The sequence below is a fragment of the Cryptomeria japonica genome, chromosome 6 (assembly GCF_030272615.1).
Source record: "Cryptomeria japonica chromosome 6, Sugi_1.0, whole genome shotgun sequence".
NCBI classification, from domain to species: domain Eukaryota; kingdom Viridiplantae; phylum Streptophyta; class Pinopsida; order Cupressales; family Cupressaceae; genus Cryptomeria; species Cryptomeria japonica.
In genome coordinates, this window is record NC_081410.1 from 461,994,471 (window position 1) to 462,022,157 (window position 27,687).

General features: G+C 38.3%; 1 protein-coding gene across 6 annotated transcripts in view; it reads right to left on the reverse strand.

Moving 5' to 3' along the window:
* LOC131050980 (protein SUPPRESSOR OF QUENCHING 1, chloroplastic) overlaps positions 1 to 27,687 on the reverse strand; it is a 381,968-nt gene that overhangs the window by 319,730 nt on the left and 34,551 nt on the right. For all 6 annotated transcript variants that reach the window (XR_009358237.1, XR_009358236.1, XM_059207434.1 and 3 more), the window contains exon 6: positions 23,698 to 23,756. Coding sequence is in view for 4 of the 6 variants with exons in the window: in XM_059207434.1 (XP_059063417.1) it covers positions 23,698 to 23,756 (59 nt within the window). In the remaining 2 variants the exon portion in view is untranslated. The remainder of the gene's footprint in view (positions 1 to 23,697; positions 23,757 to 27,687) is intronic.

Sequence of the window (27,687 nt, forward strand, 5' to 3'; positions counted from 1 at the left end):
GGGGACCCCCTATTTTCATTTTTTTAGGTTGTCTTAGTTTTGCATTTTCATAAACCTTCATTTTGAGAGAATTAAGAGTTAAGAGTTTTGAGGTCATCCGGGCCAGACTGAGAATTTATGCTCAGAATTGAATTTGAGTGTTGTCAAAGTGTTTAGAAGGTCTAAAGGACGAAGATCGCAATTGCTTTGGGTCATTTCTATCAACCTGCTATTTTTAGAAATGTTTGCTTTTTCTGCTTTTTTTGAAAGTGACATCTGGGTTTTGTTCTTTGAACTATTTTATTACTACCCATTTTGTCGAAATTTGAAAATCTCGCCTCCAGATATAAAAAAAAGGGCTTCGAACATTTTGTTTTTTTTGAGATTAGGGTTTTGTTCTTTACGTCATTTTGATCTTGCCCGTGTCTTCAGATTCGAAAATCTTGCTTCTAAATATAAAAAGCAAGGCTTCAAAAATTTTGTTTTTTTCTGAGATTGGGGTTTTGTTCTTTAGGTCATTTTGATCCTACACATGTCTTCAGATTCGAAAATCTTGTTTCTAAGTGTAAAAAGCAAGGGTCTGAAATTTTTTGCTTTTTTCGAGATTAGGGTTTCAATCCTCATGCCAAATTATTCCTACCCATGTTCTCAAATTTTGAAAATTATGTCTTTAAGGGTAAAAAGCAGAATGCAAACCCTAATTAGGGTTTTGTTCCAGAAGATCAATTATAATATCAGTACCCATGTTCTCAGATTTTAGAAATGAGGTCTCCAAGTACAAAAAGAAAAATGGAAATCCAGATTAGGGTTTTTGTCCAGATGAACCAGCAAGGTATGAACATGGCATGAACACTGTTGACCAAGAAGGCAAGTGAAATGACACATTAAAAATTTCGCCCAGGTTGAAGAAATAAAAATGGCAGACAAATTCGACAAGGCTCAAGGTTAAGGCAAATGGAATGGCAAATGGTCAGTCAAATCATACAAGAATGTCAAAGTATGGAAGATGTTTAAGCACAATCAATGTTTGCCAAGGCATTGGAGAATTGTCCAAGTAAAATTGTCCGACAAGTGTTAAACTCCTACCAAGGGTTAACTAACCCATGGCAAGGGTTACTCATCTCCTGCCTAAGGTTAGCTTATTCAGACACAAAAATGTCTGACAATTTTCGAAGTGCACCTCATGTCCAAGAAAAATTGTCCGACGGATGGCAAACTCCTACCAAAGGTTAACTAACTCATGGTGAAAGTTAACAAACCCCTGCTCAAGATTAAGCAAACAAGAAACCAAGGCGTAAAAATGGTTAGGTATATGCAATTATGTCCAACACTTTCGAAGTCCGCCTTAAAATTATGGCATGAAATAAAGATGGCAAAGATTCGTCCAAGTCATAAACAAACATGTCAAGGAATTTTCAAAGTCCGCCTTGTCCATCATACCTTCAAAATTCGCCTAGGCAAGTTTGACCATGTCACAAGAAATTTGGACAAAGTTCGCCAAAGTTTGGAGAAAGAATAAAGGGCCCACTTAGGCGAAATTGAATATGACATGACAAAGAAAGATGACATAGCAAAGAAAGATGACATGGCATTCCAAAAGGATTAAAGATGATGACTTGGCAAAGAAAGCAATAAAGCAATGTGACATGTCTTCCTAAAATTTGAACTTCTAGAAGGAGATTTAAAGCAAACAAAACTTTCTAAAATTAGATGGAAGCCTCCAAGGAGAAATTTGAACTGCTAGAAGAAAGCATTAAAACTTCCTAAATTTATTTCCTTGTGTGACAAGCAAGAGGATAAGATAAAGCTTCTAGAAGTCTCCAAGAAAATTATAAAACAAGGTTTTATTTCATTTTAAAACTTCATTATTTGCCAAGTAATGAAATTTGAACCTCTAGAAGAAGGCAAAGGGTTTCAATTTCCTAAAGATAGAATAAAACACAAAGCTTCTAGAAATCGCTAAGAAGCTATAAATACATGATGCCCATTCATTAATACTTTGTTTGCCAAGGAGAAGTTCGTATAGCAAAGAAGGAAGCATCAAAACTTTGTCAAAATTCGCCAAAGTTGAGAAAAGCTAGTAGATTCAATGCATGATCAGATTATCCAACTTCAGAATCTGCCATAAGAATGAGAAATCAAGCATGTCTATGGGTTTGGAGATCTCAGGCATAAAGATTAACAGATTCATGCAAAAATCTGATCATATTATCAGATTACCTTTGCAGAAGTAAACCAAATTCAAGGGTTTGAAGGGAGTAAGTTTGATATTCTCCTCAAAATTTGCCATTGATAACAGTTTGAAGGTGTAAATTATGCCTTGATCATTTCCAAAAGGAGGAATAAGGCAAGTCCTAGGGTTTGGAGAGGGCAATCAAAAGGTTCAAGTTCGCCATTAACAAGGTTTGCTGATAAAATAATGAAGTTGTTGATAAAATTCTGAGTCAACCACTAATCATCCTTGAATCTACCTTGAGAAAAGAATTCAAATTTGCACATGGACTCCTCAGAAATCTTTCAAATCTGCAAGATGATACATATAGACAGCAAATTGAAAGTGGACTTGCCTAAGGAAGAATAAACTCCACCCTGTCAAGAAGGAAGTAACTTGAATTCACATTGTCCAACTGCTGCAATCATGATCAGTAAGGTAGAGGGTAACAGATTAAGGGTTTGCTAAAAATTCTAAGTTCTTAAACCCGCCTTGAAAGAGAAAGATCGATTGATACACATGATGATCTTCCAAGTATAATACAAACCTGTCCAAAGCTTGTAAATTCTATCAAGAAGAAGACATACAAGCATGAAAACTTTTCATGATCCAAATCCAACTAGGGTTGGGCAAATAGAGCATCACATGTAGACAAAGTAAATTTTGCCAAAGACAAATTGTCTGATCCATCTTGAAATTCACCATGGACAGCAAGCACAACAACTTCCAAAATTCACTAAGTATAAGAAAAATAGTCCAAGATAAAAGAAATACATGACTGTCCAAGCTCACCAAAACATGATGGATGAAGATTCACCTAAAGATAATTGACCAAAAGTTCTTCCAAGATCAGATCCAAGACAATGCAAGACAATATGTCTTAGCATATTCCAAGCCTCCCAAGTTTGTTTTCAAGAAATGAAACATGAACCGAAATCTGTCCAAAAATGTGGAAAGTCTACCCGAATAAAGTCATCCAAAATTTGCTAAGGAATGAGACATGTCCAAGGTCTTATCCAACTAAATCAAGCACAAATAAAAGAAAAATTGTCCAAGGAAGATGTGAACTTTGCCTTGCCAAGAGGAAAGTCTTCAAGCACAATCCAAAAAGAAATTTGTCAAAGACATGTGACTATCCAAACTTTCCATTACCATGAAGCATACCAAGACATCAAAGACTGAGACAAAATTGTAAGACATGAAGAAATTGACCAAACCCTTGCAAGTTTATTCCAATTATCCAGGCATAAATGGAATATGTGAAGATACCTAGCCAGAGACCTGAAATTTGAGGACAAATTTGCCATACCAAGAGGATAAGATTCTGATCACATTTCACATGAAATCAAACCAGCAAGTTGGATGATAATTTTATTTTCCAAAATTTTCGAAATTATTATTTTCAACACTTGGAGAAATTTTCAAAAATCGAATTTGAGAGAAGAAATAAAACTTTCCATTTTGGAAAGATTAAAACAAAAAAAACAAAAAAACAATTAAAAATTATTTTAAAAAAAAACAAAACAATAAAACAAATCAAAAACATCTAAATTTAAGAACCCTAAACTCTATATATTTTCAACCAGTTCACTTTCATAATTCATTATTCAGGTTGAAAATTTTGGAGAGCTCTGAAGAGAAGTTCTCTCTTAAAGTTTTGAAGAATTGTCCAGAAGTGAAAATTTCTAAGTGTCAGAGGTCAAGAAATCAAAAACTTTCTTTGATTTTAGGACAGATTTTCAAAATCAGAGGTAAATTTCAGTCATAAAGAGGATTCAAAACCTCAATATGACTGAATTTCCACACCCTTCTGTCTTAATTTTATCAATTTCTTGGCCAAACCCTTCACTTTCAATTTTAGGAAGGAGAATTAAAAATCAAAATTAAATTCTGGAAATAATATTAAGTTTCATGTGTTTTGCAGATAGCAATGAAGTTCGCCAGCAAGGGAGTGCAGCAGGAATCTAAAATTAAATCCAAATTGAAGAATATCACCGACATAGATCTTAGGCATGTTGATATGGAAGAGTTCAAGAGAAGGATGTATCAATATGATGGACACATTCCTACACCGATCGCTCGCAAGATGATGCAGAATGGAATTTTCCAGGCAGCTTAACTTCCACCAACCAAGAAATGTACTGAATTGATAGTCGAATGTGCTTTGCACTATAAAGCACAGTCGAGAGAAATTATAGCACCAGATGGAAGAGTCCTGGCTAATCTTTCAGAATTGTCCATCCAAGAGACCTTTGGCATACCAAAGCACAATAAAACCACCTATAAGACTAAGTCCTGGCTAATCTTTCAGAATTGTCCATCCAAGAGACATTTGGCATACCGAAGCACAGTAAAACCACCTATAAGACTAAGGAGCAAGCTTAGAGGGTTTATGATAGTCAGTCTGAACTCTGTGCTGCGAATGCAAATAAGTTTTGGCTGGAGAAGAAGAGACCTCAAGGAAAAGTACCGAAGTATTTGTTGCGTCCATTCTTCAAAGAAGAATACGGAGATCTCATCCTGCTACTGAATCGAATAATGGGCAGCTCTAAGGGTCAATTGTTCCAAACATGGATGTATTATTTCATGGACGAGATCACTGCAGGAACCAAGTTGTTCAACCGGTCACGTATAGTTAGTGACAATCTTCATGAGCAATTGATCAGCTTGGATAGGACGAAGGCATTCCACATGAGTTCATACATAATCTATCTATTGGTTGCAACCTACAGAGATTCAGGATTGATTTGTAAGGGCATAGTAGGGAATGGTGAGAATGAGTTCAAGTCATACGATTGTTATCCCCAGCTGCAGCTTAAGGATAAGAGTTTCCGAACCCATGACGCATTCCTGATGTACGTCACCAGAATGCTGCAAGGAGGCACTCACAACCGACTTTCTCATGAATCCAAAAGTTTGATCAGCAGATATGGATCGTGGTTTATCCAATTTTCAAAGTTCACCTATATCAGAATACAAGGTTTCATCGGCCGTCCTTACTGATTGCCAATCTACCCAACCAACAGGATGGTCCTGCTAGAAGTTCTCAGACAATTGGAGACATATCAGAGTTTTAAAAGAACAAGGCAAAAGGCAGTTGTATCATTTCCATTCTTTATTGGAAATATGGAAGAATCTTGTTCAGCACAGGTAGCTGAAAGTGCTAGGCTAGAGATGCAGTGGTACCCTTTTACCTTCTACCAATCCAGAGCTAATTTTGATCCTCACCATAACATCAGATCAACAAAGGAAGAAAGATTCAGACATATAGTGGATATAGAAGACTATTGGGCAAATGCAGAAAATGAATTTGATATCAGAAAAGAATGTGTTCCAGGCAATCTGTAAATTTCATCAGAATGACCGGACCTTTCCTTGTGCCTGATCAGCTGGAAGATGACAGAGAACATACTCAGCCCAGCTTTGATGTGCATGCACCCCTTCCTCATATCAAGTGGTCAAAGCCAGATCATGCAGACTTAACCATCCTAATGAGACCAGTGATGAAATATACCAGGTGGTGGGTTGGTCAACAATGTCAAAGGTTGAATAAGAAAAATATAACTTTGACTTATAATCTGATGGGAGTAGCAGAAGGATATTCTTCAAATGAAGAAGCAACACAAAATGCCAGACCAAGCGAGAATACCAAAAGGAAGGGAAAGGCAATTGAAATTGAAGAACCTGTTCAGAAAAGGCAGAGGATAGAACCATCTCATTCCGCCACATCAAGGGATGAGAAATACATATTAAATATTGATGAATCATTGGTTGAAATAGAAATTCCTTCTTCAGTTCATGAGGAAAATGCAAAATTAATCCATCAAGAAGATGAACAGCCACCATCTCCTACTAGCACCATAATCCTGGAATCAGAGCATGACACAGATATTGAAGAGGAAGAGTTCCAAGAAGAGATGATTTTTGCTCTCCGGGGAATTGCACGTGACCAATTAGCGGAAGGCGTTGAGCAGCCTACTGCATGGTTGAGGGAAAGATTAAAAATGAACACACAAGCAGTGGAAGAACCAGAAGAAGATGACATGGCTGATTTCTTAGCCAGAATAGAACAAACTGTTGTGAAGAAGTGATGCAAGAGCATCCCTGGTTCATGGCAATCTTGCATCGACCAAAAATATTTCCTTTCTGTTTGCAGTTTCAGCATTTCTTTTTGTATTTCCTGTATTTGGCTCACCGCAACTCGTGGAGTTGGATTTTACTTGAAGACTTGACTTGATCATCTTCTTTATTCCCAAACCACGGAGCATTTGGATCATTTTCCAACAAGTTATCGCTACTGGTTTCCGAGACACTTTTTTGTTACCGGTTGCCTGGACCTATTTGCATTGGTGATCTACTGGATCCTTTCCGTAGCTTGCGGAGCCCTAAGCATTTCGTTGTTCGTTGGCGTGTGGCCGACCTTCCCTTTGATTCTCACTTCGTCTTTTGGATTTTTCGGAGGATTTTCTTTGTAGGAGGCCGACCTTGTTGGTTTTACACGTTAGGTCTTGTTCTTTGGGTTTTGATCCCTTTCTAGGCCGATCAAATCCCCTTCGATCGTATAAATCATTGTAATAGAGCATTAGAATGTATCGAAGGAGTTGGACACAACATAGAAGCGAAATCTTAAGTTTGAGGTCCCGGTTGTGACCTGTTCTATATTTTTTAGCATGTTTTAGCAGGCCTGTGAGCCAGTTACTGTAACTCGGTTATTACATGTTGGTTGTAATCAGTTTTCATGATATAATTCAATCTGTTTTGCATTGCCTCCATCATGTCCTTGTGTTTCCGTTGTGTTTACTCTTGCTGACCGGTCTAGACTGATCTTTTGAGGTCCCTCCTAACCGATGACTGCACCAAGTGGTATCAGAGCAAGCTTTCGTTCCAGAGATTGCGTTGTCCTAAGAATTTTTGTTGTAGGGTGGCGGACTGTGGATCCGACCTGCAGCTACGGAGGACTAGTGTAAAGATGGCACGAAGAGGAAATAGGAATGGTGGAGCGCGTGGGAATGCGGACCTGTTGTGATGTATTCACACATCGCCCCATTGCAAATGGGGACCCCTACTTTCAGCTTTCTAGGGTTTTCTTTTTAGGTCTTTTAGGTTCTTGTCTTTTGACCTTTTGCATTTGAAGGGTTGTCAGGGAGGCTCATTAGGGTAGCAGGCTCTGCTTGAGTCAAGTGGATCTCCTCAAGAGGTCAAGTCAATTGAGTGATTAGGGGTAGTTTAGATCATTCCTAGGGTGTTTTTTGTGTACTATCTGGTCGCACTTCAAGTTGCTAAATCAAACCTTGGTTGAATGCATAATGTCCTCCTAGGTCCCATCCCTTACATCAAGGGCAAAGCAAATTCGCCTTGAGAAGTCTGGAATGTCATCCTGATCCTGAAATTTGGCTGTCTGGAATGTCATTCTGATCCTGAAATTTGACTAAGTTTGGAAAATTGAAAAATCCTCCAAAAACTAGATTTTGCATTATAACTCCTGGAGGTCCGAAACCACTCTCAAACATCCTAACAGTATATATGGAATATAACTTAAAGTATAAGTGACATCTCACTTATACTTAAATGTTATATTCCATATATGATCCTGACGGAGAGGCTAAAATGTCAAATTTCGCTTCTGACCCTTCCAAAGGGTCCAAAGCGAAATTTCACAAAGGGCCTAAATTCTTCACCTAAATCATTGAATGGTTGAGCAAATTTGCAAGGCTATGGAAGGAAATGGATCTAGGATCAAGTCTAAGACAAAGTCAAGTCAGTTTGAAGGTGAATTGAGCCTAGAATAGGAATTTCGCTCCTGACCCTTCCAAAGGGTCCAGAGCGAATTCCTCTATAAGACACTCCACCTTGACCAAGATTACGAGCTAACCCATTCCTAGGCTTGAGTAAAGGCAAAACACTTGTTTGAAGTGAAGAAATGTGAAAATGAAGCCAGGACTTGAGCCCAAGAAAGAATTTCGCTCCAGACCCTTCCAAAGGGTCCAGAGCGAAATTCTTAGAAGACACCTTTTTTCTTCCTTGTTTGCACTGAAAGCCTTGTTCCTTGAACATGGTGGGGGTAGATTGATACGTTCTTGCCTTAGGGAGTGATTGAAAGCATTGAAAAGTGAGGATTTTGTCCAAGATTGTGAATTTCGCTCCTGACCCTTCCAAAGGGTCCAGAGCGAAATTCTTCATAGGCCTCATTTGCTTCCATGCTTAGACTACCAACCTTGTTCCTTGGGCGTATTTGGAAGTGAAATGATTTCTTTGCCTTTTGAGGTGAATTGGAGTTGGGGAAGTTAAGAGTCAAGCCTAGAACTAGAATTTCGCTCCTGACCCTTCCAAAGGGTCCAGAGCGAAATTCCCAAAATCTACCTTTTTCTCTCAATTTTGTGTCAAGCCAAGTATGGATCAAGATTGAAGATGTCCTTAAGCATGGCTTTGAGTTGCTTGTGATCATCAAATGTGAAGGAATTGAGCTAAAACTAGAATTTCGCTCCTAACCCTTCCAAAGGGTCCAGAGCGAAATTCTTGAAGAACACCTTTTTTTTCTTGGAGAAGGTCAAATCCTTGGTTTTTATGGCATGGATGGGAGTAGCGTGATGTGTTCTTGCCTTTTGAGGTGGATTGGAGTTGAAGGAATGGAGAGTCAAGCCTAGAACATGAATTCTGCTCCTGACCCTTCCAAAGGATCTAGAGCGAAATTTCCAAAATCCCTCTTTTCCTTCCTTTTCTGTGTCAAACCAAGTGTGGATTAGGGTGGATTGAGCTTGGAAAGACCCCTAGGCGTGCCTTTGAATAGATTGTGGCCACCAATGATCAAGATTTTGAGCTAGAACAAGGATTTCACTCCTGACCCTTCCAAAGGGTCTAGGGCGAAATCCTAAATAGATCTTGTCCCTGGCCATGGTTTTTAGCGAAATTCTCCTTTCAAGCCATTTTGAGGTCAAACAAAGTGTTGCATAGAGGGATCCAAAGATGAGAGTCCAGGTATAGAAAGTGAGAAGGATAGATCTAGGTGAAGAAAACCAAGCAAATCTTGAATTTCACTCCTGACCGTTCCAAAGGGTGTTGGCAAATGCACACTCCAATGAGAAATTGTAGGTGATTGAAGGTATTGTCATCGATGGCAACCTTACAATCATGTGATACCGGCAGGCACCGGCACCGGCAGACTCTACATCGGCATACAGTTCACCGGCACCGAAAAAGAAGATTACCAACACCCTAGCCGACAGGAATTTTGTATAAATGTATTTTGTATTTAATTGTAAAAACTTTTGTAAGCCGACTTGGCGGATTGTAATATGACTCATATAAGTATGAGATCATTGTAGATCATTTAGTAGAGGAATGGATAGAAGGATTAATGCAGACCTAATATGCGAATTGTAAGGTAGATATTGGATAAGGCTTTATGTATGTTGCAGAGCTTAAACCGGTACTGAATTTGGCATTGTAGATGCTGATCTGAAGCAGTACAAGACATTGGATTTGTATAATCCAATTTTGTAAGTCAATGTGACTTCTTTTGTAATTGAGCAATGAGCTCTAGACACATGGCCTTCCTGCATGTGCAGGCCCCTATTGTAAACAGTAATATTCCTTTATTGGCCAGTAAGTGAATATTGTGGGTCACAAATCCCACTGAGGTTTTTCCCACACTGGGTTTCCTCATTAAAATATTGTGTTATAGTGTGTCTCTTATGTTGTGGTTGTTGTTCTTATTTGCTGCATTACTTTTGGTTTACCGGCACACAGTTTTAAGTGCTTTTCATGTTATAATTCAAGTAAATTCTTATACCGGTCAGATACTGATTCACCCCCCCCACCCTCTCAGTATCTTTGGGAATCCTAACAAAGGGTCTAGAGCGAAATTCTCAATTCCACCTAATTTGCTCATGATGAAGGTCAAGTTATGAATTCCTAAGCCTTGGTGGAGAGAAGGCTAGCATGTGCCTATCTTGGGAGACATTTTGGAGTAGAGAAATGATGGAATTTGAGCTTAATCAAGAGTTTTGCTCCTAACCCTTCTAAAGGGTCCAGAGCGAAATCGTTAAAAACTCTATTTTGCTCCAATTTTGCATCAAACCTAGTGTTGATTGAGATTAGAGGCATCCTTAGGCATGCATTTGATCAAGTTGTGGTCACAAAATGTGAAGATTTTGTCCTAGAATGCAAATTTCGCTCCTGACCCTTCCAAAGGGTCCAGAGCGAAATTCCTTATAGGTCCTGTCCTTGGCCAAGGTCCAAAGCAAAATCCTCTTTTTTGGTCTTTTTGGAGGTCAAATCAATGATGTCTTCAGGAGAAAGCAATTCAAAGGTCAAGAGAAGTTCAAGGCAAGGAGATGATGAAATTTGAGCTAAAATGCAAATTTCGCTCCTGACCCTTCCAAAGGGTCCAAAGCGAAATTCTTATAGGGCCTGTCCTTGGGGAGGATCTTGAGCGAATTTAATTTTAATGCCTTTTTGTTGATGATTTAAGGTAGAAAATACTATGTGAGATATATATATCATGTGTACTTAATCATCTTTTGGTTTGTTTTGCAGGTGGAGGAAAATCAAGCCAGGACAAGGACGACCTATTCTAAGCCCATCACCATCAAGGACGTTCCAGATGCATACAGGAGGACTCAAGGTGTTTTAAAGCGTTGGAAGACTTCAAGTGTTCGAGCAGTTGCAAGCTAGCCTCAAGACCTCTACTACACAAAGGAACCATATGATGACAAAGGAGGACCTTACAGGCTCTTCAAAGCAATATGAGCTACCAGAGGAGAAAGAAGACTTGACAGTAAGGAAGCCTCATCAAGCACATGGGAGTAAAGGAGGGACATCATTCATCAAATTAGGACAAAGGAGGATCAACCAAGACACAGACGTCAGACAAGGTGGCATCCCAGTCATCATTCCTCCAGCCAGATTGGTCCACCTCAGCATGTCCAGATTCAATGTACCTGACTCATCCAAGACGGCACACACTTCGGTGTACCTACCCCTACTTCCTATTGGTCCTCACTCTTGGAATGTAATTTTCTCATTGGCTAAGGAAGTTTGTTATAACAAACCCTAATTAGGGTTTCTATCCTTTAATCCTAGCCATTGATTCTAAGTCAATCAAAGTCGTCAATTTGTAAAGGGCTCCCTATATAAAGCCCTGGCTCTTCATTTGTAAAGGTTAATAGTCAGAGAATAGTTAGGAGTTAGCAAAAGAGAGATAGTCAATAATTAGTAGCTCAATAGTAGATAGCATTTTAGAGTAGAGTAGAAAGAGAAGGCAAAGATTGTTGCCAGGAGATTGTTGCAAAATACATGTAAACTTCATTGAAGAAATGGTGAATTCTGTGTCGATTCTACAATTTGCAGGGTCTCTATACTTCTCAAATTTAATTTCATGTTATTAGATGAATGGAAGAAATTTGTATGATCAATGGTGAAATTTGTATATCCATACTACTAGCGGTTTGTTGATTGCAAACTTGCCTTGCGTAGTGTTGACGTGTATTTTATACACAATCATACACAGAATAAAATACCTAAAGGCATCTTATCCTCTCTTGAGAAAATAGTCTCTAACTGCTGAAGATTCGCGTAAAGGATCAGTTAGGTAGACTCCAAGGTTCTTTTAGTGGGGTCTCCACGTGTGGACAAGCTCCAGTGGTATGATGTGATTTGCTGGAATCACAAGGGGACTTACATTGAACTTCCGATCTGCTTTGCTGGACACAGGCTCTTACTAACTTAGATTAAAAAATGGAAAAAGGATAAGGGCGAAGAGAGGATCTAATCCTAATACTAAGAATGTAGGAGCAATGATTTGATTTTTGATGAAACTCTAACTAGGTCTTGTTTTGACATCAATGGAACATCTACACAAGGCTAGTGCGATCTTCTAAGGAAGCTTTATGATGTTCAAATCATCACCGCAGGCATAGATACCATCCAAGTTGATGCATATCAATGAAGAAGCAACAAATTGAAATTGAGCTCGAGCTGAACGATTCCAGTTGACTACACAAGGCAAGTCTGCAATCAACAAACTGCTAGTAGTATGGATATACGAATTCCATCATCAATTAATCACATTTCCTCCATTCATCTAATCATCTACCATCTAAGATTGAAGACTTCAACAAGAAACCATGCAAATTGCAAGAAAACGACATATTTCACCATTACTTCAATGAAAATGGAGTTTGTTTACAATCAATGGCAACAATTTCTTGCCTTGTCCTCCTATTCTACTCTAATTGCTATTCTATCAACTATATTCTAACTCTTCCAACTATTTACAATTCTCTCTAATCATCTAAAATTATTAGCCTTTACAAATGAAATGCCTGGGCTTATATAGTGCCCACAATACAATTTGATGGCTTAGATCAATTCAAGATCAATGGCCAAGATTTTACAATGAAAACCCTAATTAGGGTTTGTTACAACCATTACATAACATTTAATGCTTGACCAATGATAAAATTGTATTGCTTGGACACATGTCCCTTCTAGAAAAATCGACCAATGGATAGCCGGGGTAGGTACATCGAAGTTTGTGCCACCTTCCATGAGTTAAGTACATTGAATCTGGACATGCTGAGGTGGACTTCACTGACTGGAGGAGTGATGACTGGGATGCCACCTCATCTGACACTTGAAGCTTGCTAGATATTCAATTTGATGTCGTTGAGAGGCTATCTTTAATTAACTCTTGTTCTAACTCCTTTTGTCCTTGATGTGCAGGATGATGTACCTCGCCTTGGAACGCTGGATTGGAAGAGGTCGCCCTTGTCTTGGCTTGATCGTCCTGGCGAAGACCGTCCTTGATCCGGCTTGATTTTCCTTGAAGAGACCTCCATTTGATGCCTACACAACATTTCAAAATTAGTAACATGATTCTGCAATGAATAGATAGAGAGCAAATTTTAGGAAACTTAATGATAAGTCCTTTATTAATCATTTCCTAAAAACAACTGAGCTAAGGCAAAACAAAATTTCAAAATCCAAAATTAAGGAAATGACGATCAACGTTCAAAATCAAAACAATAAATCCATATCGTCATACCTCTTTGAGAGCTTAACTCTAGAATGCAAAATAAAGGAATTCGCCTAGGCAAAATTTGAAATTCGATAGTCTTGATGTGATCTTCAAAAGAACGTTCCTCTTATCAACTTCGCCACCCTTCAAGTCTTGGACGTGATTTCCTCTTCAAGTTAGCAATTTCGCCATCTTTGATATGTCTTTGACGTCCTAGGCAACTTCGCTCAAATGGAAACTTCAAGTTCGCCTCTCCTTTGGATAGTAGTTTCGCACCACCTTTGATTGAATTCGCTCCTCTTCTTGAATGATAATTTCACCCTTCCTTTGTATGAAATTCGCTCCTCTTTTGCCTTCTCCAAGTTGCATATGAGAGATGATAAATGATGATGTGAAAATGAAATAAACACCTTCCTTTATAGGCGCTCACCTTCATATTGACCTTAGGCCGACTTTTTGCAAAATATAGCAATTAAAACGATTTTTAAATAAATAATAAAGGCCGACCTTGACAAAATAAACCCAAGCGCTCCCTTTTGATTTTTATTAAATTAATAATTAATTATTAAATGCCTTTATTTTTAATTAATAAATTTTGATTTTTTACAAAGGCAAAAAATAATTAATAAATACATACCATGCGCTATTTAAATGCTTTTAATTAAATATCGATTTTTTTCTAGCATTTAAATAAATTTAAAAAAATGTGTTTTAAGCGCCAAAATGAAAAAGTGAGAAGATACGTACCTCATCGCCCTGGTCCCTGACTGAGGGACAGGAGCGATCCATCAATTTGGTCATGATTCTTGCAATTTTTACGTCCAAGGTCTTCATCCTTACGTCCAAATCGCCATTTTAGCTGGGTCCTTTGAGTTAGATTGACTTGCATGTGTGAATGAGTGCCTTTGGATGTAATATCGCCCTGGTCCCTTCCTGAGGGACAGGAGCGATCCTAGTGTCCTGGCTCAAATTTGCAAACTTTTGATCTTTGTTCTTCATTCATTGTCTTCCAAAGGACGTCCTTGACCATGCCTATCTTTGCCTTGTCTTGGTTTTGACGGAACATGAGTGTTTTAGTAAAAATCGCTTTGGTCCTTGTCCAAAGGACAGGAGCGATATAGGCTCTTTGTGCAAATTGGTAGCATTTTAACGTTCAACACTTTGGTATATCACCTTCAAAAGACGCCTTAGACCTTTTACCATCTTGCAAAACCTTGGCTTGACGTAAATTTTGAGAGACTTGGCCAATATAATCAATATCGCTCTGGTCCCTTCCTGAGGGACAGGAGCGAACTTCAAGTTTTTGAGCTTGTCCTTGCGTTCTTCAACTTGCCATTACCTTCAATGCGTGAAATGACGTCCCTTGATTCCTCTTGGTGGCTTGATACTTGTTAAACTTTCAAAATCTTGGTCTTTATGGAAATTTCGCTCTGGTCCCTTCCTGAGGGACAGGAGCGAATTAGGATATTTTAGAGCAAATCCCTCAATGTGGCGATCCTTGTAACTTTGTGCTTGATGGAGATGCTTCGAAACGTCCTTGGTACCTTGTTCTTCGCCTTGGAGTGTCCTGATCTTGGAGGGACGGCAATATAATCATCATATCGCCCTGGTCCCTTGGAGAGGGACAGGAGCGATCTTGGCTTTGTATGCTTCACTTCACTTTGCTAGCTTCCAGATTTATATTCAACGGGTTCATAATGCGTCCTTCCATTCATCCATGCCTTGGAATCGGTCGTAACTTGGCGAGAAAATCATCTATAACAAAAATCGCTCTGGTCCCTTCCTGAGGGACAGGAGCGATCCTAAGCATTTTATTGTTTTGATCAAGTCTGGATGCTCTATCATGCTCATTTCATCCTTCACCATGCCTTTGATGTCTCGATTCGTCCAAACAAGGTCAGGAATGGCTCAACTAAGCATTTTCGCTCTGGTCCCTTGGTGAGGGACACGAGCGATTCGCCTTGGTCCCTTGGAGAAGGACACGAGCGAAATTTGACTTTTCGCACTCTCGATCAGGTCAATTTTAATGGAATATAACATTTAAGTATAAGTGACATTTCCTTTAAGTTATATTCCATATATACTTTCAGGATGTTTGAGAGTGGTTTCAGACCTCCAGGAGTTATATTGCAAAATCTAGTTTTTGGAGGTTTTTTCAGTTTCCAGACTTAGTCAAATTCAGGATCAGGGCATTCCAGACTTAGCCAAATTTCAGGATCAGGACCTCACTCAAGCCGGACTTGCTATCCTATGTGATCCCCTGACAGCACTTCAAGTTATATTCATTTGATAAAATGCACCTCTTTGGACCTTTTCACATCGTCAAGACGTTAAAATCTTGCAAGGACAAAGCAAAATTGGATTTGTAGCTCCGGTCTTTCACTGAGGGACAGGAGCGATTTTTCCCCTGGAGGCATTTCTGTGCTCATGAAAATCTTCAATTTATATTCAATGGAAAGATCTCGCCGTTCTCCATCACTTCCAATTCGTAATTCATCTTGACCCTGCAGGAATAGTAAAATATTTGAAAACGAGCTCCCGTCCTTCACTGAGGGACAGGAGCGATTTTGCTCCTACAGGCCAAAATAACATGATTTTACACATTTTAACACTTCACAAGGCGAAAACAAATCATTTGAAATGCCTAGGATCAAAATTCAAAAAAGTCAAAATTTGGTCAAAAATATTCAATTGGACAAAAAATCACATTTCATCTTCAACACTTAGACAAATTAAAGCTCTGCATCAACATTCCAGTTGAAAATTAGACCATTCTGGCAAATTCATTGCATTCAAAATTTGCATTCTAGAAAAGGAAAATCAAAAAGCTCCCAAAACCGACTGGATTCTGGTCCGAAAAGACGGTAATTAAAACCCTAAGGCTTGACCCTAAATCCAGACAACTAACAAACTAACAAAACCCTAGAAAAAGCAAAGCGAAAACGAACAAAACGAGCAAAAAACATGGGTCCCCATTTGCAATGGGGCGATGTGTGAAAACGTCACAACACGTAGTCAACTGGAATCATTTAGCTTAAGCTTAACTTCAATTATCGCTTCTTCATTGATATGCATCAACCTGACGGTGTCTATGTTTGTAGCAGTGATCTGAACATCATAAAGCTATCCTTAGAAGATCGAACTAACCTTGTGGAGATGATCCTAGCATGTCAAAGCAAGACTTAGTTAGAGTTTCATTAAAGGTCATCCATTGCTCCTACATTCTTAGTGTTAGAATTAGATCCTTCTCCAACCCTTATCCTTTTCCCTTTTTTAAAAATCAAGGATCAGTAAAGACCCACGTTCCAGTGATATCCAAAGCAAATCAGACACTCAGGTCATCGAATGTAAGTCCCCTTGTGATTCCTGCAAAATTACATCATACCGCAAGAGCTTATCCACACGTAGAGAACCTACAATCAGAACCTTGGAGCTACTCCGATTGATCCTTCTGCGAGATCTTCAACATTCGGGGAAGCTTTATTCAAGAGAGGATAAGGTACCTTAAGGTATTTTTATTCTGTGTCTGGTCGTGTACAAAAGACACATCAACAGGACCCTACTGCGATGGAAATGTTGAGAGGAATTGCAGCCCGGTTGGAAGCCATTGAGACAGCCCAGAAAAGAGGCCGACATATTGAAGATGTAAGTGAAGATGAAGGAAAAGAAGCCCCGGCAGAACAAGTCAATCCACCGGCGATTGGTCCAGATGAAGAAAGGTTTTTGAGAGTTTTGAGTAGGGCGAATACTGAACCTCATTTTACCCCACCAGAATATGATGGAAAGTTGGATTCAGATGAATTGATGGATTGGATCTAGGAGATGGAGAAATATTTTGATTTTGAAAACACTGCAGAAGAAAGGAAGGTGAAATATTCCTGTACCCGATTGAAAGGTAATGCATCTCTTTGGTGGGAGCATTTGCAGGTTGATAGACAGAGAAGAAGTAAAGAGAAGATCAAGACATGGGATCGGATGGTTGCTAAGTTGAAATCAAAATTTATGCCAGGTGATTATCAAGTAAATTTGTTCCAAAAGTTGCAGAATTTGAGACAAAAGGAATCTAGCGTGAAGGAGTACACCGAGGCATTTTACAAGTTGAATATCAAATCCAGACATGTTGATGATGAAGTTGAACATGTTGCAAGATATTTGAATGGATTGTGGATGTCTATACAAGATGAACTCAATTTGATCAAATTACAGAGTGTTGAAGAAGCTTACCAGTATGCCCTGAAAGCAGAAGAGAAGCTAACCAAAAGACATGAGCAGAGGCAGAGAGGCAGAGGTGGAAGGTTTTCCAGAGGAAGATTTCAAGGAGGAAGAGGATATACCGGAGGTAGAGGAACCTGTACGGGTCAGAACAAGGACAAGGAAGTGAGCAAAGAAGGTAATTCATACCGGAAAGAATAGAAATTTCTTCCAAAGGAGAGAACCAGATGGCTACCGGAATGAGAATTTTGGAAAAGATGACAGAAGAAGAGACAAGAGAGTGTTTAGAGGAACTTGCTATAAGTGTGGAGGAGAAGGACATCGTGCTTTCGAGTGTAAGAAGACAGAGAATACCGGAAGAACAGCAATGGTGGAAGAAAACCCCACTGGATCATCTAATAAACCAAAAGATGGAGAACTGTTGATGGTAAAGAGAGCTTTGTATCATACCAGGAGAGATGAAGAGCCCTTGCAGAGGAAGAATTTGTTCAAGACCAGATGTAAGGTATCCGGTAAGTGCTGTAAAGTTGTCATTGATATAGTGGTAGTTCAGATAATCTTGTTTCGAAAGAGATGGTGAATAAGTTGAATTTGGTAAGATTGAAACACCCTAAGCCTTATCAGATAGCATGGATTCAGGATAATAATAAGTTGTTAGTAAGTGAGCAATGTTTGGTGAAATTGAAAATTGGGAATTATCATGATGAAGTCTTGTGTGATATTATGCCTATGGATATTTGTCACCTTTGGTTGGGTAGACCTTGGCAATTTGATAGACAGGCGATACATGATGGGAGGAAGAATACATACACTATTGTGGCCAATGGGATGAAGCAAACCTTGTTGCCCTTGGAGGAGCCTTTGAAGAGTAAAGTCTGTACGAATGCTAGAATTTGTTTGGTGGATGGAATGTGACGTGAGAATGTGTGTTTTGCCTTCGTTCCTAAGAAGATTGAGAATCCGGAGCATGAAGAAGAACAACCAGAAGAGATAAAAGATTTGCTGACAGAATATGAAGACATCATTTCAGATAATGTGCCTGATGGATTACCACCTGTGAGAAGTATCAGTCATTGCATGGACCTGGTTCCCGGAGCTAGTTTGCCTAACAAAGCTGCACACCAGATGACACCGACAGAGAATGAAAAAATGAATAGACAAGTGCAGGAGTTGTTGAAGAAAGGTTTGATCAGAGAAAGTCTAAGTCCTTGTGCAGTACCAGCAGTATTAGCACCTAAGAAGAATGGGGAATGGAGAATGTGTACCAATTCTAGAGCAATAAACAAGATCACGGTGAAATACCGATTTCTTTTGCCTAGGATGGATGACATAATGGACTGTTTGAGTGGAGCCAAGTACTTTACAAAGATAGACTTGAAGAGTGGATATCATCAGATCAAGATTAGAGAAGGAGATGAGTGGAAGACAGCATTCAAGACAAATGAAGGACTGTAAGAATGGTTGGTGATGCCTTTTGGGTTAACTAATGCACCAAGTACTTTCATGAGGCTGATGAATGAGGTATTGAAGAAATTATTGGGTAAGTTTGTTATTGTATATTTGGATGAAATGTTGATTTTCAATAAGACAAAAGAGGAGCATTTGTTGCATTTGAGACAAGTTTTGCAGAGGTTGAGAGAAGAAAAGTTGCCTATAAATCTTAAGAAGTATACTTTCATGAAAGATGAGTTAGTCTATTTGGGATTTATGATATATGAGGATGGTTTGAAGATGGACCCTGAGAAAGTAAAAGCAATTGTTGAATAGCTTACACCGGAAAGCATTGGAGAGGTAAGATCATTTCATGGATTGGCTAGATTCTATCGGAAGTTCATCAGAAATTTCAGTTCAGTTTGTAACCCTATGACTGAGACAATGAGGGGAGATCGGAAGGAATTCAAGTGGACCACCAGAGCAAATAAAAGTTTTGAAGTGTTGAAGCGGAAAGTGACTGAGCAGCCTGTGTTAGCTTTACTGGATTTCAATAAAGTATTTCAAGTGGATTGTGATGCAAGTGGAACAGCAATAGGAGCAGTCTTGAGTCAGGAAGGGAGAGCAGTAGCTTATTTCAGTGAGAAATTGAATAATGCCCGGAGGAGATATTCAGTGTATGATCAAGAATTTTATGCCATAGTTCAAGCCTTGAAGAAGTGGAGACATTACCTGTTGCCTAAGGAGTTTGTGTTGTACACGGATCATCAAGCTTTGCAGTATTTGAATAGTCAAAGTAAGTTGAATCGGAGACATATGAGATGGGTAGAATTTTTGCAGAATTACACCTTTGTTTTGAAGCATAGAAGTGGGAAATCTAACAAAGTTGCTGATGCATTGAGTAGGAGAAGGAATTTGTTGACAAAGATGAGAGTAACAGTATTAGGATTTGAGGAGTTGAAGACCTTGTATGATGATGAGCGGATTTTGCAGAACCTTGGAAAGCATGTAGAGAACCGGTTATGGCAGATAGGAGCAAGTGGTTGGATTACTTCATTCAGGATGGGATGTTATTCAAAGGAGTTCAGTTGTGCATACCTAAGAGTTCTATGAGGGAGAATCTGATAAAGGAGAACCATAGTGGAGGATTAGCCGGACACTTCGGTGTTGACAAAACAATAGCATTGGTGAGTGAGCATTACTTTTGGCCCCAGATTCATAAGGATGTTAGGAAATATGTGCAAAGTTGTAGAGTTTGTCAAGTTGCAAAGGGTAGTAGCTAGAATATGGGATTGTATAAACCTTTGACAGTACCGGTAAGACCTTGGGAGGATATAAGCATGCATTTCATACTTGGATTGCCTAAAACACAGAGAGGGAATGATTCTATATTTGTGGTAGTGAATAGATTCTCAAAGATGGCTCATTTCATACCTTGTAAGAAGATATTAGATGCATTACATGTAGCAAACCTATTTTTCAAGAAAGTAGTGAGATTCCATGGATTACCTAAGAGCATAGTTTCAGATAGAGACACCAAGTTTGTTGGTTATTTTTTAAGAACGCTTTGGAAGAAGATGAAGACAGTTTTGAAGTTTAGTTCTACGTTTCACCCACAGACTGATGGACAAACAGAAGTAGTTAACCGGAGCTTGGGAAATTTGTTAAGACATTTAGTTGGAGACAAAACCGAAAGTTGGGATTTGATTCTTGCACAAGCAGAGTTTGCCTACAATAATTCAGTAAACAGGAGTACCGAAAGGACACATTTTGAGATTGTTACCGGAGCACACCCTAGAGGTATATCAGAATTAAGAGATATTAGCAGTGAAGACCGGAGAAGTTCAGAAGCAGAAGAATTTGTAGATCACATGAAGGACTTACATATTCAAGTTAAGCAACATTTGGAGGACATGAACAACAAGTATAAGGAGAAAGCATATGAGAAGAGGAGACATAAGGAATTTGAAGTTGGCGATGAAGTGATGGTGTATCTGAGAAAAGAAAGATTCCCTGTTGGAACTTATAACAAGTTGCAGATGAGAAAGTTTGGACCTTGCAAGATTTTGAGAAAGTTCAGTTCTGGAAATGCAAATGAAGTGGAGTTACCGGATAGTTTGAGTATTTCACCTGTATTTAACATTGCAGATCTTCATCAGTATCATGAACCAGAAATCAATGAGGACAGTATTGCAGACTTGGAGAAACAATTGCCCCGAAAGGAACCGGATCAAAGAACTTGTCCAACCAACAAAGACTACCAACACCAAATTGCTGCCCTCGTGTGAAGTGTTTAGCTTTTCCTAAGTCAACAACCCTGCTGCAAGCTCTAGAGCTAAGGGAAAAGGACTGAAATGAATGCACTAAAGGTCACAACCTACCTAGTACGAAACACCCAGCCTGTCAAGAGAATGGTCACTCAAAATAAAAACACAAACCCCTACAGTCACCCAAAACTTAGCTTATCTCACGCCCAATCAAACAAACATTTCTCTCTAGACAATATCCTTATACTCCAGCATCAAGATTGATATTAGTTGGAATAAGCATTTTCCCGGCAATAGATATGAGGATAATCAACCCCAAACCACATTAGAATCCAATGCCTTAACCACTAATTGTTAACGCCTAGAAATGGAATAGCAATGACAGTTAGAAATCAAATATTCCATTATTCAGTTTACTAACATTCAATCACTTCATCTTTCTTGTATATTTTGGAATGCCTTCACAATTTGTCTTGCTTGCAAGACTTCACAGTCCCTAAATCCAAGGATCAAACCAGAGTAGTTCCACCTGCAATCAGCTAGGGTAGATCTTCCACCATCAGAACTCATTTCCCTTAGGTTTTTCGTCTACGGTTCTTGCTCCAAACTTCACAATTGAGAAAATAAAACCAAGCATAAGCAAATGAGGTTCCAAATCCCTTTTTACATTTCCCCCAAGAACATTCCCAGAGGACTTTTCAAATTCTCACTTTTTAAATAATTCATTAAGTACATTGATAAAGTGACTTTTAATATTTCTTTTATTTTTCTACTTTAGTCACTTCATTAAATTAATTAAAATAAGCTACCCATAAAATGTTAGTTTATCAAACAACTTACAATAATTAATTTAATTTATTCCCTTATGTCCCAAAATTAGACTGTGGGAATTAAATAGGCTAATCAGTCACCTCCAACTACTCCTCGAAAGGGGACATTACACTAATCAGCAATGAATTGGATAATGCCTCTAGCAATGATAGCAACACCAACAAACAGTGCTTGCATTGGACTTCTGAGCTTTATGTGGCAGCATGTACAATTTACAAGGAATATACTCAGATACCGGTTCTTGCAGAAAATGTCCAGGACCGAGTCCTGGTTCTTGCCCAGTCCTAGTCCAAGCCTGGTTTGACCTAGGTCCTACTCAGGTCCTACCCAAGCGTCTAGGTTCCCTGTGGGTCCTGCCACGTAGGACCCACAGGGAACCCAGACGCCTGGGCAGGACCCGAGTGGGACCCAGGTCGCACAGGACCCACAAGGAACCCAGACGCCTGGGCAGGACCCGAGTGGGACCCAGGTCGCACAGGACCCACAGGGAACCCAGACGCCTGGGCAAGACCCGGGTGGGACCCAGGTCAAACCTAAGCGGACCCAGGTGAACCCAAGCCCGTGGGTTCCCAAAAACAGGGCCCACGGGTCAGAAAACAAAAAAAACAAATAAAAACAGCTTTTTTAATGCTTTTTTATACTTTACTGTGTCATGACATTTTCACATTTTGAAACTTGAATCAGTTGAAACTTGAAACTCAAATATTATCTTTTTTGCAAATTATGAATATGATATTACATTTACGATATATGAATATCAGAATATTTACTGGCATTGGCAATTATGGATTTATGATTTATAATCATGTATCATTGTATGGGAAAGTTACATTGTATGTTTCATATTTGTATGTTTCAACTATGAACATATATATTTATAATTTTGATGTCTACTATATAATATATGGCATGTATATATAAAATTACAATATACATAAATATATGTACGGACGAACCCGTACCCGTACCCAAGAAAGAAAAAAATTGCCGAATCCGCGAATCTGTAGCCGAATCCGAACTTGAATCCGAACCCGAACCGGTAACTTAGGGAATATACCCACTGGAAGATGTTTTTCATCAATCCAAATGCCCAAATCATTGATTGGGTCCCAACACAATATTAAGACAATAATTCTAACTGCTCAGTGAGTCGCCAAGTACTTATGAGTTTTTCTAAATCCCAAGTTTTGTCTACTTTTACTTGCCAAGTCTGCAAACCAAGTATTTGGCAAGTTTTATCTTTTGATTGCACAAGTACTATGCAAGTTTGAGGGAAAACTTGCAGTATACAAACTAGGAAATTAGACACAGAAAATAAACAAAAAACATATTTTTGGACACTGATAAATCATAATACACTATTTTTTTCCTTTATAACTTTATAAGCCCTACATGCCTTATAGGAAAGATCGCGCTAGCATTTTAACATTATTGGGTTAATCAAATGGCTTACTCAGCACAAACACTAATATACTTTGAGTTTGAAATGAACATTGTCATGATTGGTTTGGCTTGAAAACACTCCAAAAATTTTGCACATCAATATCCAATTAAATAATAAGTATTATGGGCATAAGTTTATGTTATCTAATATGTACCAATTATCATAGGGAATAGATGAGACCTTAAGAAAATGTTAAATTTAGAAAGAAAAAAATCCATTATTTCAATGTATGCCACCCAATTCAACGATTCAAAAATGCAAAGAAAAAGCCTTCTGAAACAAGGAAACCAGTTCATTGCCATACCTCATTTTTGCTGCATTAGCAGCTTGAATTCCTGCCACAGCATCTTCAATCACTACACACTATGTCCATGTACAGAAAAATACCACAAGTCAGTTATAACATCTTACGATAGAAAACAACAATGTATAAAACGCCTAATTAGCTAACCCATATAAGTTATAATATTCAAATAAAATAGCCATGACTCCCTGCAATAAGCAGCCCTATTTTGCGTTTGTTTTTTTTGTTTTTTTTGAGTTTTGAGTATTTTCGCAATGGATTTGAGTTGCCAAATAAAATGCAAATAATAAAATACTTTATAATAAATGAACGACTCAAAAAATTAAAGAAACTCAGAAATAGAAGTAGTTGAAATTTCTAGAATTAATTTCTGATCTGATTTTACAAAATCTATCAAATGTAAAAGCAATCCAAATCATAAAAGGATATTACATATCTAATTCCAACATACCCATTTGCTGATTTAATGAAACAAAGGTCTACTACAGCAATGACCAGCAAATACAATGTCCAGAAAGTTGGGCGTTGAATTGATTAGCAGCAAATAATAAACACCAAGAATGCAGATTTAAACCCTCAAAGACCAACCTTCTGCCATTAAACCCTCAAATCCAAGCTCTTGAAATGGTGCAGCTGACATGAGGAAGTACAACCAGCAATGAACAACAACAAAACCCTCCAAATCACCTTCCAAATCAATCTCTATCAATCAGATATTCAATAAACTCTCCAAAACTGAAATGTAGATCTTCTCCGATGAGCACAATTGTGACCTCTGAATGAAATCACCAAGTATTCTCCAGATTGTATCTCTCAACAACATAAAGAATGTTGTCTGCAAGGGTTTTCATCCTCACAAAACAAAGATGAAGAAGCAATGTCCTCCAAACGGAAACAATATCAAAATCCAAACTCAACATATCCCCAAATGAGAGCCCCAATCTTCCTTTTATATTCTTTTTTTGGCTTTTTGGCTACTTTTCAAAAAAAAAACACTTATTTGCTTTTTCACTATTTTTTTGGAGAATATTTTATTTTTACCTTTTCATTGTTGTTTCAAAAAAGCACTTTTTTCATTTTTTCGGGAATGCTTTTTTTTCTTTTATCTAATAAAATTCACTTCCCTTTTTAATCTCCCAATGTAGCATTAAAAAATAAAGGCCCATCCATTAAAGTAAATCACCTTTAATTTAGCGAATTATGAAATTTTCAATTCCACGGTGCAAGCCTACGCACCAGAAGCATTCGAGCCAGTTCAAGTTAACTTAAATTAACTTAATTAACTTATACCTTATCGTTATTTAATTTAAAATCCTTGAACTCTATTAAAAGTCGAGATGATCATCAAAACTGAACCACCGACATGACTAAAAATAGCAAGCATGCCAACTGACTCTTTTGGTGCCCCATAACTGACTTACTAAAAAAAATGTGGAAGAATTAACCTGAAAAGGCTCCAAAAAAGAGTGTTACACTCATCCAACTGTCACAATATGAAATCACACCCGATGTTGCCTCCAAGATTCCCTAACCCTAATCATTAGCCCACAGGAATCAATTGAATAGGCTGACGACTCCACCATGTTGAACTGGCTTAGGAAGAAGACACTACACTCCTAAAGTTTCAATCTTTAGAGAGATGTATAATTTTGTTGTTGAATTGAAGATTCCAAATGCTGCAATGGTTAGAAGTTAGAACCAAAGCCATCCAGGTCTTTAAATTTATTTTGGCAGTTGTTGTATGTGATAGTTGCAAGAACCTTTAAGATCAACAAAGAACCTCAGGTTAACAATATCTATTTTAGTAGGACCTTACTTATATAATTGGCAAATCTAATGCAAGTAACATAAAGTTTAAAAGAAAGGGTTAGCAAACCCATCCAAGATAAATTTGACCTCCAAAAAAGTCCATAAGAACAAGCTTCAAATGTCATCTCACTAAATTTTATCTATATGTATATAAATCAACAATATGCCAAGGATACCTTATGGTAAATGAGGCTATGGAGGTTGTGCTCCTAAAAAACCACCCCTGAAAAACGCAAAGCCCTTGCTCCTAAGCCTAGTTCCTCTAAAGTCAGGAAAATTGACAGCAAAGGGCCTAAAAACAAAAGTATAACTATCAATCTTGATAAGCAGGGATTTGATGAAGAAGAGGAAGTTAAGCAGGAAGTTATTAAACAAGAAATAAGCTCAGGAGAACGATACTCTGCCTGTCTTATTGAGAAGGATAACAAAGACAAAAATGTTAATAAGGAAGAAAAACCTGTTTCTGATGAGGAGTATGCTCCGGAAGAGGATAATTCCTCAAGGAATCCAAAGATGAAGACTATTCGGCTAAAGAAGAGGAGCTAAAGGATGTTAGTGAAGACTATATGGCTGTTACTAATGAATCAGAAGTTGAAGTTGAAATGTCAAACTAGAGACCCCCTTCTCCAATCAATTATGGGGAAGACATTATGGATTTAAGGACTTAGGACCCTTCCCCCATGAAGAGTGCAGACAAAATTATCTATTTGAAGGGTCAAATTGCTGACTTGCAGGTTCGTGTGAAGGATCTGGAAACCAAATGAGGAGTTCTGTAAAAGACAAAACTCATATGGGTAGAGCTATAAGTTCACTTTGTATTATTACGGATGGGATAATGAGAAAAGAGGCTATGGGTTTTGTCTCAAGACAAAGCACGTTAAAACGGAAAGCCAAGAAACAACAAGGAATAGGGCAACAACAGGTGGAGGCTCGTCTAGATGCAGAGACACATCTGGAGGCATGGATGGACCAAATGCAGTGGCTCTCGAGGAATTGGGAGCTCCTCAACAATAAATGATGTTGTGGTTCTTGATGAGGTACCGGGCTTCTTGCCATTTTGCTGATTATTTCAATGTTAAAGCTAACTGGTTTATGTAGCTCTCGTAGGTTTAGAATCCTGTTATGGCTTAAGAATGATAGTTGTAGTATCTCTATGTTTTATTATCCTTTAAATTTGAAATGTAAGGCCTGTGTGCCTGCTAAGACTCTGCATTTTTTTATGGTAGTTCTGTTAATAGTGCTATTTTAGGTCCTAGCTTAAGTGATACTATGATGGATTATGGTTATACATTTTTAATACTAGAAGATAGGCTCGGCTCGAAGGATATACCCCTGGATATGTGCTTTTTATTACTGTCTGGTGGGTCTGTAGCAGGGTTGTTTTCTTTAGTGCTTCTGGTTGTGTGTTGCCAATTGTTGTTTTGTTAGATGCTCTAATGTCTTATTTGTTGTCTTAATCTGTGAGGGATCAAGGCCCTTTCCCCTGCTTATTTAATCAAAAACACTATGCCAAGGATGCTTAATCCCTCCAACATATGGCATAGATTGGATGAAGGCAATCAGCCTAGCATCCCTAATGGTCCCTCATAAAGTCCTCTACCAAAAAGTGACAACTTATTGAAGAAAGTGAGCTAGGAACCTATTGTACCTAAATGAGATTTTTGTATTATGTCTATTTTCAGCTAACAATTTTGTTATTTTCCCAAGGGCAAGTAACATTTCAAAACTGTCTTGTTTTCTTTGTCTTGTGTGAGAGTGTTGCCTTTGTTGTCATTTTTTGTATCTTTAAAGGATCATGGAAGGCAGCTATAAAAGACATTAGTCACGGAAAAGAATGGTAGTTTTTGTCGATGAAATTTGCCAAGGCGATAGATTAGGTGAACAACTAAAGTGGAAAAGTAAAGTTGGAGAATTAAAATCTAATATCCCATTGTCAAGGGCGTACCTCTATGAGGGAAATGGCATTTCAAATAACAAGGTCAAAATTACATTATCTAGTGTGCACCTATATAGGGAAAACAAAGGTATACCATCTTTTGGCATTTTAATTTTTCACTTTCAAGACAGCACAAAACAAAATAGTGTGTGAGGAAAATCCTCTCTTCAAATGAGAAAGGAAACTCCATGATTTGAATTTTGAACTATTCCTAAAATCTTAAACAATTAAACTAAATTATGGAT